The sequence below is a fragment of the Nematostella vectensis genome, chromosome 1 (genome assembly GCF_932526225.1).
Source record: "Nematostella vectensis chromosome 1, jaNemVect1.1, whole genome shotgun sequence".
Lineage (NCBI taxonomy): Eukaryota > Metazoa > Cnidaria > Anthozoa > Actiniaria > Edwardsiidae > Nematostella > Nematostella vectensis.
Genome location: NC_064034.1, coordinates 16,620,056 through 16,634,509, shown reverse-complemented (window position 1 = coordinate 16,634,509; position 14,454 = coordinate 16,620,056). Strand labels below are relative to the sequence as shown.

General features: G+C 37.7%; 1 protein-coding gene across 1 annotated transcript in view; it reads left to right on the top strand.

Annotated features, from left to right (window-relative positions):
• The first annotated feature begins 54 nt into the window (after window positions 1-54).
• LOC5501083 (general transcription factor 3C polypeptide 1) overlaps window positions 55-14,454 on the top strand; it is a 41,989-nt gene continuing 27,589 nt past the window's right edge. Inside the window, exons 1-12 of the mRNA XM_048728285.1 lie at window positions 55-275; window positions 1,003-1,223; window positions 2,010-2,182; window positions 2,697-2,928; window positions 3,699-3,875; window positions 5,707-5,953; window positions 7,647-7,735; window positions 9,201-9,319; window positions 10,586-10,773; window positions 12,506-12,541; window positions 13,553-13,644; window positions 14,388-14,452. Of these exons, the coding sequence (XP_048584242.1) occupies window positions 224-275; window positions 1,003-1,223; window positions 2,010-2,182; window positions 2,697-2,928; window positions 3,699-3,875; window positions 5,707-5,953; window positions 7,647-7,735; window positions 9,201-9,319; window positions 10,586-10,773; window positions 12,506-12,541; window positions 13,553-13,644; window positions 14,388-14,452 (1,691 nt within the window). The 5' untranslated portion in view covers window positions 55-223. The remainder of the gene's footprint in view (window positions 276-1,002; window positions 1,224-2,009; window positions 2,183-2,696; window positions 2,929-3,698; window positions 3,876-5,706; window positions 5,954-7,646; window positions 7,736-9,200; window positions 9,320-10,585; window positions 10,774-12,505; window positions 12,542-13,552; window positions 13,645-14,387; window positions 14,453-14,454) is intronic.

Here is a 14,454-nt window from a genome sequence, read left to right as displayed (position 1 = left end):
TATAAATCTCCAATCTTGTTTAGTAGCACTTTGCCCATAGCTTGGTAACCAGGCACCAGTGACATATTTTGGTTCCATGTGTGAACAACGAAATGATAGCCGCTTCAAATTGTAGTTCGCAAGTTTAAGATATTTGCCTTCCCTTTTTGGGAATTTAAAGGATTTTCGAAGAAGCATGGTCCTCAACAGTTCCCAGAGTATTGAAATGTAGCGCTAAACAAACATGGAGGCATTCACGGCGTGTTTGGAAGAGATTGCTTTGGAGGGACTAGATGGTGAGTTAACCCGCCAAAATAAGTACTCATGTTTATTTGTCTATATTTGTTGTTGTTATTATTGTAATGAGCGGTTACGTTTTTTTGCGTTCTAGAGATGAAATTTGAATTCTAAATAAGCTGTTACTGTATACTGTATCTATTTTTATAAATTATCGAGCTAGAAAATTAAAAGCAAAGTTTACAAAATTAAAACAACGTTTGCCAAAGTGAGACCGGCTATCTTCATAAATGCAGTGTTTTTTTTAAATAAATGCATGCGATATTGCACAGACGTACTATAGCTAAATCTCTATGACCTTCAACCAGTACAGTAGGACCAGTGAAATTGGCAGTAAATGGGAGTTACTACTTTTGAAAATGCCAAATCGAGGGTGTTCCATGTTAGTCTTCAAATCTTTGACCACACAAAAGGTTGTATGGTTATGCATTCTGCTTGTACGGTACGGTACAAACTGAGAGAAAAAAGAGACAGCTAACTGTTCAAAAACCTACTTAAACAAAGTGAGCTCCATGTAAACACAGTTTTCAGTACAAATTGTTGAAAATACAACAGTAGTATTCAAATTGAATCTCCCATTTTAGCTCATAGGGTAAAAAGGGTTAAAACTGGAATTTTAAAAGATAGGGTTAGCATAAGTTAAAAACATTTTTTTTTCTGGTGAACAAAGTGTTTGTTAATAGGGAGCTCTCAGTTAATTACTGAAATCCTCTTTCTTTATTACAGGGTGTCCAATTGTTCATTTATGGGACCTTCTAAAGCAAAGAACACCAACTTTTCCATTAGCCTTAGATGACTTGTCAAAGGAGTTCTTATGGAGAGGGATTGTAGAGTCCCTAGATGTTGAGTTCTTTGTGCTTGAACATCCTCTACCCCATATCTTTGGCGGCAAAGAGGAAGACAAATCAAGTGCAACCCCTTTTCCACACCTAATTGAAGAAATCAATGTAAGTTAGATAGTTATGTATAAATGTTTGCTAACATTGAGTACTTTGGGTGACACAGATGATGAAATAATGCTGAAACAGAGAAGATTGCAGGCAGTGGTTTATGGTGTGCATTTGCTACCATGGCTTCATTTGAATTTTTGTGAAGTAAGATAAGAATGATGCAAGGGAGGTAAAATCTGATCGACATGACATCAGCCTAACAGAGGGGCAAAGATTAAATGATCAATACATATCAGTGCGTGATGTCTAACTCCTACTATGCAGTTTGTCTGAATCACTACTGTAATTGAGACAAAAGCAAGAAAAAAAATTTAGCAGCTGAGATATCCACCATCCTTAATGTTTTTTTAAAGATTTGCGCTTTACATGGTAGTGTTAAATGATGTTAAATGTAAGGCACATTACAGTATCTGGGAATCAATCGAAATACATACCCTAAGAGTCATGTTCGTTAACCAGAAGTATAAATATGGTTTACCAGATAATGGTATTTGATTCTTAGTTTTGGGGAGCTGAGAGTCCTTTCCTGCTACAGCAGTAGATGTCTCTTTTTGTTGAATAGAAATAGAGAATGAAAGGCTGAGCCCCTCCCTACGTCCTGTATAGGGCTGTAACAGGGGGTGGGGCATTGGAGGCATGTGCCCCCCTCCAATATAATGATATAAGGAATGAACTTTCTTATTGATGTTTCTGTACCGCGCCTCCCCCCAACATTTTAAGGCCTGCTACGGCTCTGCTGTACAGCATGTGTTATTCAAGACGTTAATCTTTTACCTACTGCAGGCACTAGGTATTGATGTGGATGTAAAATGCAACACCTACTGCTTGGTGAACGATGAAGAATATGGGATTTGTGGCTCTTGTCCTGAATACAAGACGCGGCAGAATGTTACAGATGATGTTAGGGACAGTAACTCCAAGAAGTGTGTTATCCCACTCAAGCAAGCATATGACAGGTTTGTCTAACAATAGTACAAAGTCTTCTATAGATCATGTCAGTTATCAGTTTTACAAGATAAAGTGGGTACTGTAACTAGTGACTTATGTATGTATATATTTTTTACTGCTAGCTTGTTTATAATTATAACACCTCTCTGAAAAATATTTTGAAAAACCTTATTTTATACAGTAAAATAAACTTCAAATAAACAGTATACAAAATTCAACATTTAGTGTGACCTGACAGAATTGCATTTGATACATTTGATGTCATTGATGAGTTGCTTTTATTGCATTTATAAATTTACAAATAATAATAGTTGATAAATCATTGTAAAAATAAAGGATGTATAAATTTCGCCTGTAATTTTTCTTGAACTTTGAACATGAAAAACAAGTCATTAATATAAGTGCAGCCTGCATTAATTGCAATTAGCTTCCAAGATGGCTCTGTGCATTAAACTGTACACATGCAAGGTTCTTTTGTCAGGCCCTTTAACTAACAAACATACATAATGTATGTCTTTTTAGGTGGGGTGATCGACTTGTCATTGTGGCATCACAGAAAGAAAGGTCCAAGTTTCTGTTTGATAGCAAGTTGGACAGCAATGTGTTTTTATCAGAGGTTGCATACTGTATTGTTGAGCACATTGGTCAGGCCAGACATCGAGGGCGCTTGCAGAGTCTCATCTCCCATGTGGACCCAAGGACATGCTTTTATCACTTGAAGAAGCTGGTTGTCAGTGGTGTCATTACCAAACAGGTAACAAAATTGTAATTACCAAACAATTAACAAAAGTACTTGTTGAGTGCCTCTCTGAAGAAGGATGGTTGTCTGTAGTTAATTAGTCATACCACGTTAAGAAATGTTTGCAAATACAGCATTGTTGTGATGGAACCTAATGGAACCTAAAACCTAATCGGTTTGTTCCTTATAGGTAATTAAACCATACATTACTGTTTGGTTAGTCACTCTAAGCACTGGTTATTAAATACTACTGTAGGGCCGTGATACACCTTTTGTATTTCTAATAAGGTTGCACTCAGAGAATCAGAATGTATTGTAACATTTATTGGATCCTGTAGAGTTTATGGGTATCAATAAGCAAATAAGCATGATACAATAAAAACCAAAATACAGACTTCAAAAGCTGTAGCATTTTTGTTTAGGTTCTCCTTTGAACATTCACATGGGATTTAGAGAACAGAATTCATTCATACACGTATAGTATGTTACCATGTACTACTTGGAGGCTTCCTCATGCATTTTCAAGTGCAACCATTTTTGTGATACAGCAGACTGAGCGGCATTTTCAAAAACAAATAAATGTATCTAAAGTTGATACAGTTAGTATTCGGTTACTTGTTACAAGTCCCCATTCCTCAAACTGTTTATCCCATGTGCATATGTTCGAGAGAGGTAGCATTCTTGTTTATGTTCCTATGAACATTCATGGATTCCAGAGACCAGAATTCAGGAGTCATACATGTACAGTATGTTACATGAGTGCTTTTTTGTCTTGACATTTTCAGTATTTACTGGTTACATCACATGTGGGCCAGGTGTCTTTTACTAATGTACTGAGACTAAAGAGGTTTGATGTGCCACGCCTTAGCAAGTTAATGCACATGGGAGAGAAGATTACGGATATACTATCAAAACAACCTGGGAAAAAGATGGATTTGGTAAATCTCAGGGATTTGTTCAAAGTAAGTTTTCAACAAGAAAAAGTATATATATTTATGTTATTATACTTTATATATGTGCAAAATTTTGTTGTTGAACTATGTATTTCTTGTCAGTTACAGCATTCACCATTTTTAGGGGAAACAATTTGATATGGCACTAAAACATGTGATAATGAAAGCTAGAAAATGGTATGTTTTGGAAATTCTGCTCCAAGAATACATACATATCTTTGCTATTATCCCGAGGGGGGGGCCTCCAGAAATTTCTGAGGTCTAAAAGGGGGGGCCTCGAAAGTGTTTGGATTTTAAAAGGGGGGTCACTGATTCCTTTTGGTGTTGTCTCTACTATATAATTTGACAAAGTGTAAAATGAGGCTTCTTGGTTTTACTTGTCTCGGTTTGGGGGCAGTTATTTGGCATGCAAAATCTAGGAGTCCAGGATACGTATTAAGCCACCTTTTATCTATGCAATGCAAACCTGTTTACACCCTAAATACATCTTTTTATGGTTTCTGCTATATAGTGTAATATTATAAAGTGCTTATGTGCCATATCTAAAATATAAACAAAACGTTTAAATGCTGTAAGCGCTCGTGCCGCAATTTTCTTGCAAGGAGAAGATCGAAAAGCCTTTTTGCTTCTTTTACTTAATCTATAGCATCAACCATATTTATCAGAGTTCTCCTCTCGCCACTTTGCAAAATGTGAATTCCATTCCCCATGTGCCAATTTCTATTGCTACCTACGTTTGCCATGGTGGCGAATGCCCGTTCCCTATACTTCAGAATTTTTAATCACGATCTTTCACCTCGAAATCTTATTTCTAATATGTCAAGATAACATTCTGATGAAAATCGCAAATCGGAAAAACAAAGAATAATCTCTCTCTCTTTTTGTGCTGCCGTTTCCTAGTTCTGGGCAGCATAATATATTTATGAAGAGGATAATTCTTGACAATCTCTAGTTACTATTATTGGTTATCATCTTGCAAAAAAAGGATATGCATATTTCGCGAGATTTTGCGATTGGGTGCAAAATCAGGAATAGGAATGAATAGGATTTCGCGGGGCTTAAATGTAGCAAAATAAAAGAGACCAATAAGGTATTTTAATAAATTGTTCGCTATAGCTTCTCGGTTGTGGCTAATTCCCTATCAGTGTGGCTAATTCCTTTGGCTTAAAATTAGCCACATTGGCTTGTGCCCTCGAGATCCTAACGCACACGGAGGAGTTATAGTTGCATTTTCAAGAAATCGAGTGCCTTCACTTTTTCTGAGTTAATGTTTTAAGCCAGTTCCTTCCCCTACACTTTCTGTCCAACTTGCAGCAAATCTTTGATCACGTTCAGTTTTCAGGAGGGGGGGCACCAAAAATATGGGGAAAAACATAAGGGGGGGACAAGGAAAATTTTGTTCCTCCTGAAGGGGGGGTCAACTAATTATCTTTCTATCAAAATCCTAACTCCCCCATGCCACTCACTCGGGATAATAAATGAACTTACAGTACCCTTAGTTAGATTCACAACATTGACATTGGTATTGTTCGATGCCATGTTAGATTGTGTCCCCTATAATCATCCTATCATACTGTTCACTTATCAACTCAATCCAATCCCCTGTGCAAAGCAAGAATGGCGAATATGCTTCATAGGAATGTCATTCTATAATACAGGCATATCAAGAGAGAACTAATAAGATATGTCTAGGCAGTCATATCTTGAATTTAATTTGAGAGGTCCTTGTCAAGGATTTACTGAAGAAAATTATCTACAAATGCATTCATTAAAAGCAAACATGCCATTGCAGCAGTTGAAAGTTATGTAGCACCAATTTATTTCACAAATCTTTTCCAAGGTAAATGAAACAAGTGCTAGATCATTCAAAAGAACCAAGCGACTTTTGGAAAAAGGAGGTTATATCAAGATGCTTCAAGAGAAAAGACCCGCAATTGTGAAGAAAAAGGGCAGGGCTTCCAAGAATGTGCCTGATCCAGACATTAACTCCTCACCTTCTAAATTAAAAGATTGTCTCTGTGTCCAACTCATCAAGCCGTTCAATGTGTCCGATTCTGATGATGAAGATGAGGAATATAAAAACAAGGGTAAGAGATATTCAACCAGTTCTCAACTGGTTAGACTGTGTGATTTTGTGAGTGGAATCCTGCTAACCTCAACTCGAAATTCAATTCAAACTCTTTGCTTACATAGACTGACTACAGGTTCCTTAGATTGCTTGGAAAATTTTATTGTTCCAGTTAACAGGGTTCCACTGTATGTACTTTACATCCAAGAACGTAAAAGATAATGCATATACAGAATTTATAAGGCCAGTTTTCCACAGAGGTTTTCTTCTAGTGGACATAAACAAAGGAGCACATTGGAGAACATGAATGGGACTGGGAAACAGAACGGGAAAGTTCTTAATTCCTTGCAATGTGGCTCTGCACAAGGCTCAATTTTCCTTTATTCATTTGATCAGCTAATCAAGTCTGCTCCAGAAAGGCCTGGCACTGTTGGCAGTGTGCACATAAGGCCCCTTGACCTGTTTATCTGTTGCTTTTTTCTATTCTTCAGGAGCTCCTTGCTATGTCTATGAGAAGTCACTGGCCCGTTCTTGACCTGTTTATCTGTTGCTTTTTTGGTCTTCAGGAGCTCCTTGCTATGTCTATGAGAAGTCACTGGCCCGTTCTTGACCTGTTTATCTGTTGCTTTTTTTGGTCTTCAGGAGCTCCTTGCTATGTCTACGAGAAGTCACTGGCCCCTTCTTGACCTGTTTATCTGTTGCTTTTTTTGGTCTTCAGGAGCTCCTTGCTATGTCTACGAGAAGTCACTAGGCCCCTTCTTGACCTGTTTATCTGTTGCTTTTTTGGTCTTCAGGAGCTCCTTGCTATGTCTATGAGAAGTCACTGGGCCGTTCTTGACCTGTTTATCTGTTGCCATTTTTTGGTCTTCAGGAGCTCCTTGCTATGTCTATGAGAAGTCACTAGGCCCGTTCTTGACCTGTTTATCTGTTGCTTTTTTGGTCTTCAGGAGCTCCTTGCTATGTTTATGAGAAGTCACTGGCCTGTTCTTGACCTGTTTATCTGTTGCTTTTTTTGGTCTTCAGGAGCTCCTTGCTATGTCTACGAGAAGTCACTAGGCCCCTTCTTGACCTGTTTATCTGTTGCTTTTTTGGTCTTCAGGAGCTCCTTGCTATGTCTATGAGAAGTCACTGGGCCGTTCTTGACCTGTTTATCTGTTGCTTTTTTTTGGTCTTCAGGAGCTCCTTGCTATGTCTATGAGAAGTCACTGGCCCGTTCTTGACCTGTTTATCTGTTGCTTTTTTTTGGTCTTCAGGAGCTCCTTGCTATGTCTATGAGAAGTCACTGGCCCGTTCTTGACCTGTTTATCTGTTGTTTTTTTTTGGTCTTCAGGAGCTCCTTGCTATGTCTATGAGAAGTCACTAGGCCCGTTCTTGACCTGTTTATCTGTTGCTTTTTTTGGTCTTCAGGAGCTCCTTGCTATGTCTATGAGAAGTCACTAGGCCCGTTCTTGACCTGTTTATCTGTTGCTTTTTTTGGTCTTCAGGAGCTCCCTGCTATGTCTATGAGAAGTCACTGGGCCCCTTCTTGACCTGTTTATCTGTTGCTTTTTTGGACTTCAGGAGCTCCTTGCTATGTCTACGAGAAGTCACTGGCCCCTTCTTGACCTGTTTATCTGTTGCTTTTTTTGGTCTTCAGGAGCTCCTTGCTATGTCTACGAGAAGTCACTGGGCCGTTCTTGACCTGTTTATCTGTTGTTTTTTTTGGTCCTCAGGAGCTCCTTGCTATGTCTATGAGAAGTCACTGATGAACCAGGTATATGACTGTGTGGAAAAGTATGGCCCTGACGGAGCTACCTTGAAGGTGAGTGAATGTGCTGATGGTGTATTATGCTGTAATCTATAAAAAAGATCATGTATTCCATACGATCCCTAACAGCTTGAAAGCCTGAAGCCAAGGCCTACAATCATCACATCCTAAAGTAGATACCTAACAATGTAGTTAGTAGTAGCCTCTGCTATCTCATTTACTCAATAAATTATTTGCTATTTTACCCCAAAATAATGTAACAAGGGGGTTGCATCAAAAAGAAAACTTAAAGCAATAAAACTATTAACATTATCAAAGGATTTGCGAAGGCAAGCATGATTTACAGTAGTCTTGTAAGGGCCATCATTGATTTGAGTGTGGGAATATGATTCCTTCTTAAGGTGGGATCAAGGGTATTAACTTGCGCTGCGAACAACTTTTTTTGCTGAAGCTTTTTTACCCCAAGACGGCCTTGGATCTATCTAAATTTGGCAGAGCATGTCGGTAAGATATTGAAGCTTTAAAAGAAACTCAAATATTTTAAAGATTGTTTGTATATTTCGAGCTAGTGTATAAGTGTATTATGGAATATGCTTCTTAATCCATAAAACACGGTAGATTTTTCTCCATCCTCTTGTTGTTTATACCCCATTTTACCCTCTACAATATAGCAGGGTCTCTGCTTGAGATAACTCTCTCAAATGCCAAACCTTGGGAAGCGCTTAACCGAAAGAGAAAGTCTACATAACAAAGAGGCAAATTTTGAGCGAGTTTTAGTCAAACCTGGCTGTTTAATTAAAATATCCTTCTATACCTCATCCATTAAACACTTGATTATTGTCCAAATTCCAATAATCACCTTGCAAAGGGAGAGCGAGTAATTCATCGCTACTGACGAGAAAAACGTAAAAACCTCAGAAGGCGACTTCGCTGTTAGAATTTCTGACTCTCCTGAACTCATGGGAACTCAATGTTTATGTCGCAAATGGGAATTCGCAGTTTATACTGCACACCCCGGGGTAGCTTGTGCGAAAAACTCTCGGGACACATTGAAAAGCAATCAGGCACCCACAAATGCTGAAAACCGGACTTGGAAGAGGGAAAAGTGTGATATTTATAACACACATTTAAAATACTTTTTAGTATTTTGCAAATCATCTTTTTCCAAAAGGAGCTGCTTTTTCTAGGATGGGTAAAACGATTCAAGTAAAAAACTACGCTCAAGGAAAGATTAGCCTAACCATACTGCATATGCTTGTTGTTGTCATTTTTTGTTTTTGCTCATTTTGAGTAAAAAAAATCCAGCTAGTGGCCTGGTCATCAACTCCCTCCCAGGATGTAATACCACCTTAACTGATGCTTCTTTGCTGTACAGTAGTTTAAAGCATCGTGTATGCATGCACTGTCTTATATACATGAGTAGATAACTCTGTAATAGTCTCTCCCATCACTTAAAATACTCACAGACACAAAATTTTACTTCATCATAATGACTTGATATTCTTCTTTTGCAATCCAGATGGTTGAGAATGACCTTGCCATGACGAATGCAGAATCCAACAAAATGCTGCAGATTTTAGAAAAAGATGGCCATTTGAAAGGCATAACTGTCTATGCTGAGAAACGGAATGTCAAACGGTATGCTTGCTACGCTACTTGCTAAACATTGCCCAGGGAAGAGCTCTAAAAACACCGAATTATTTTTTTAATACAATAATGGATATTTACTGTGTCTGAAAATCCACTGGATAACTTTTATTTTGGCTTTGTGTAAATGAATCACTCCACTTGGATAAGTTTTATCCGCTGCAGCGGCGTAGCCAGGATTTTTAACAGGAGGGGCTCAAAAGGCCCTTTCAAGGCATTTCCCTCTGTATTTTGGATAATGTTTCATACATTTACTGTATTTTTGGCTGCTAGAAAGGGGGGGCCGGGCCCCCTGGTCCACCCCCCGCCTATGCCCCTGGTAGGGTGTATGAATTTTGCGGTTCATAATATTTTCAAAATATTTGCAACTTCCCAATCTCTATGTACAGTACAGACTGAATGTGTTTTAACATTTCTCGCGCGGATTCGGCGTGGATTCTGAGTGGATTCTGAGTGGATTCTGTGTCCACTCAGTTTGTCCACGCACCTCTTTGGCATCCACGCACTAAAATCCACGCAGTAGTTTTGCTCATTAAAAGATTGAATGTACCTTTTTGCCGGATGATGATGGATTCAAAACAATACATAGTGATACGTTCCTCTGACGAAGTGTTTTCCAAGTTCACGTTGAGAACATCAAATTTTACGCGGTTTCATTGACTGGTCTTAAATACTTTGAAGACAAATAAAATTCTGCTCAAATGTTTTCGTTAGTCTCTACAGACATCGCCGATGGAGACTGATTCTTTAGTAAGGACTTCTAGCGAAGAATTAGCGAAGAAGATGACGATTTAGATCGAGCGGAATTAAACATGGCAACGTCGAAATTAAACATTCTTTAAAACTGAACTTTAGAGTTTTTTAAAATCCCCGAAAGACCAAACAAATTCTGATAAAGAGTTTCGTTATCATGCGTTCTAGTCACACCACTGTACACTTCAATTACTATCCACACAATAAACTGCATAACAAAGAAAAATTCCACGCAGTGAGTGGACTCCACTCACTGGTTTTCCACGCAGTAAAAGTGTGTGGATCACACGCAGAACCCACTCAGAATCCACGCCAAATCCTTGTTGGTAAATGTTAAAATACATTCAGTCTGTACTGTATCATTGATTGTCTAATGATGTTTTATCTGGTCAATTCCGTTCACTTCAGTTCTGGCTTATTTAAGAAAATTTAAATTTGCAAATGCGATCGTTTTGTGCCCAACTTTGAACTTTGTAAAATAATCAGCAACTTGATTTCTATCAGGTTTGTTGCAAAGCCTTACGTACAGAAAAGCATTCTTAGTACAAGAATCCGCAAAGAGGAGGAAAAATTCAAGGCTATCAAAGAAAGCTTATCATCCCCACAAGCTTCATCTGAGGTGGAATCTGGAGGCGTGGCACAAATTTCTGGCTCACGTTGCCTATCCCCTACTCCATCGACACAGTCCATAGGTATAGTAATGCTATGTAACCTACTCATACCTGTCAATCCCCAAAAATCTCAAGGCTTGAGATTGTCAACTCTCCTGCCTAATGCTTATACTTACATTACTACCTACCCCCATTTACACAGTCCATAAATACAGTTAAATAATATTACCTACTTCATCTATACAGTCCATGACTATAGTAATGCTACCTGTACTCCATCGACACAGTACTTTATAGGTACAGTTAAATATTACCTACTCCATCTATACAGTCCATAGGTACAGTTTAATATTACCTACTCCATCTATACAGTCCATAACTATAGTAATGCTACCTACTCCATCTACACAGTCCATAGATACAGTAAATATTACCTACTCCATCTATACAGTCCATAACTATAGTAATGCTACCTAAACTCCATTGTCACAGTCCATAGGTTCAGTTAAATATTACCTACCCCATCTTCACAGTCCATAGGTACAGTTAAATATTACCTACTCCATCTACACAGTCCATAGGTACAGTTAAGTAATATTACCTACTCCATCTAGACAGTTCATAGGTTCAGTTAAATAATATTACCTACTCCATCTACACAGTCCATAGGTACAGTTAAATATTACCTACTCCATCTACACAGTCCATAGGTACAGTTAAATATTACCTACTCCATCTACACAGTCCATAGGTACAGTTAAATATTACCTACTCCATCTACACGGTCCATAGGTACAGTTAAATTTTACCTACTCCATCTACACAGTCCATAGGTACAGTTAAATATTACCTACTCCATCTACACAGTCCATAGGTACAGTTAAATATTACCTACTCCATCTAGACAGTCCATAGGTACAGTTTAATATTACCTACTCCATCTAAACAGTCCATAGGTACAGTTTAATATTACCTACTCCATCTACACGGTCCATAGGTACAGTTAAATAATATTACCTACTCCATCTACACAGTCCATAGGTACAGTTAAATATTACCTACTCCATCTACACAGTCCATAGGTACAGTTAAATATTACCTACTCCATCTACACAGTCCATAGGTACAGTTAAATATTACCTACTCCATCTAAACAGTCCATAGGTACAGTTTAATATTACCTACTCCATCTACACGGTCCATAGGTACAGTTAAATAATATTACCTACTCCATCTACACAGTCCATAGGTACAGTTAAATATTACCTACTCCATCTACACAGTCCATAGGTACAGTTAAATATTACCTACTCCATCTACACAGTCCATAGGTACAGTTAAATATTACCTACTCCATCTAAACAGTCCATAGGTACAGTTTAATATTACTCTACACAGTCCGTAGGTACAGTTAAATTTTACCTACTCCATCTAAACAGTCCATAGGTACAGTTTAATATTACTCTACACAGTCCGTAGGTACAGTTAAATTTTACCTACTCCATCTACACAGTCCATAGGTGCAGTTAAATATTACCTACTCCATCTAGACAGTCCATAGGTACAGTTAAGTAATATTACCTACTCCATCTAGACAGTCCATAGGTACAGTTAAGTAATATTACCTACTCAATCTAGACAGTTCATAGGTTCAGTTAAATAATATTACCTACTCCATCTACAAGTGCATAGGACACTGCAGTTACACCTTGCAACAGAATGTATGCATTCATAAATTATCCAATCTAAAAAAAAAAGATGCTCCGCTCTGGGCACTGTAAGTTATTTTAATGTGACATCAATTATTTTATAGATACCAATGCTTCAGATGACTTGTCAGAAAAGAGAGGTATGTCATCATTTCACACCTACATTCTTTTATGCCTTCCCCTGCTTGCTTGACACATGAGCAATAGAAACGATTTGGCGAGCTTGTTCTCAAGGGCAATTGGTTGCAGACTAGAATTAAAATGGCTACGTACCGCGGGGCACGATAGCCGGTTTAATGAATAAAAAAGATACACTTTTAAAAGTACCTTTAAAATGTTGCCCAGCAAAGGTGAGGGCACCCTATCGCTCACTAGGTTGCTCAAACGTGGCTCGGGTGGGGATGGGTGGGGTGTTTTGCTTCCACAAGACATTCAAAAGGTGGCACAAGCTCCTCGCAATTCACCTCATAGGGGGTATTCCTAATGACGAATGCCAGTCCCCAAACGGGACTGCATTCTTAAATATAATTCTCTAAATGATAACTAACATCAGAAACTTAGTACTCTTATAAATCTATAATAAGCACATATAGAATTTCTTCAAGTCAAGAGAAGTCAGAAAGACCATTTTGGTGCAAATAGTGTATTCTTCTACATGCGCTGGGTCATATGCCATACAGTACATACCTTTTAAATACCTCAATGTTTTATTTTACCATGCCCATTCTTTTAAGTGTGAGGAACCAATAACTATTACATTCAATAAACACCCAGAGGACCCCCAGACGTTTTGAACTTCCTACAGGATGAAATTTGGTATTTTAAGCACCCTTTTTATAAAAACCTAAATGAGCTTGGTGGGGAAGAATATGTTCTTATTAGATACCTGATACTGTATGCTCAGCATTGGTTTCGATTGTTATAGTGACTGTTATTGTTCAGTTTATATTTGAAAAAATATAAGAACCAATTAAGAACCTAAACAGCCTGATTTGTCAAAAGGTAACTCGATTTATAAAACCTAATCTGATCTTGAACCTAACTTGATCTTGAAAAATATATGTTCTTATATGCAGGTGTTAACTGTAAATTATAGTGTATCGTTTTTTTTTATATTAATGTAATTTGTTTGATTGTCATCCTTATCATAGGAAAGACCTACCGTAGTTTGAAAAGGAAGAACACAGTTTTAGAGTTCCTTAAGAAGCACAAAGTCTGTGAGGGTGTATTTCCTATTTTAAAGGTTTGTTATATTAGTCATCTAAATCCACCTTAAGTAATCTCATAAGAATAAAGGAGGTATATTCCTACCCACCAGAGATTCCTCAGCACAAAGGAGCTGTAGTTCTCCATCCATTACCTTTTTGTAAAAATGCTCCGTGTAAGAACTACTGTAGGCAACCTAATGGAAAGTGCACCCTGGTCCCTCGCATGTCAAAATACCTTTGTTAGTTCTAGAAATTTGATTAGCCAAGACAAAATTTTAGCAAAAGTTACACATAACACAAAATGAAACATAATATTTTTAAACGTCTAAGGATGTTTTGTCAAAATCTTACTACATATATGTAGTTAACATAATATATCTCATTTATAATCCTGTATACATATCTATCTTACTACATCTTCTACATATATGTTCTGCCTGCATGTTAAGTACAAAAAGATCTTATGTGGGAAAGCTATGATGAAGCTTTTTGCTGCAGGGCAATGGGACTTTGACTAGTTCTCACCTGGACGATTACATACTAAAACCATGTCATTCCTTGGTTGTGTACAAATCATTAAGTGAATATTTCTATTTGCGAACACATTTTCAAATCCCTGTTTTAACCTCTAGTCATAATCTGTATTTTATGTCATTTTTCCCATTTTTCTTTGTCGATATCGGTTTGTGAAAAACCACAACAGATAGTTTGACTAACAGATACCATTCTTATTTTCTAAAAATTACAAGAGAGTTGACTAATATGCTCTACCTTTTAGGTTGTATGTGATATTGAAGCTGCTGAAGGATTCAAGACTAAGCCTGATCACAAAGTGATTAAGAGGT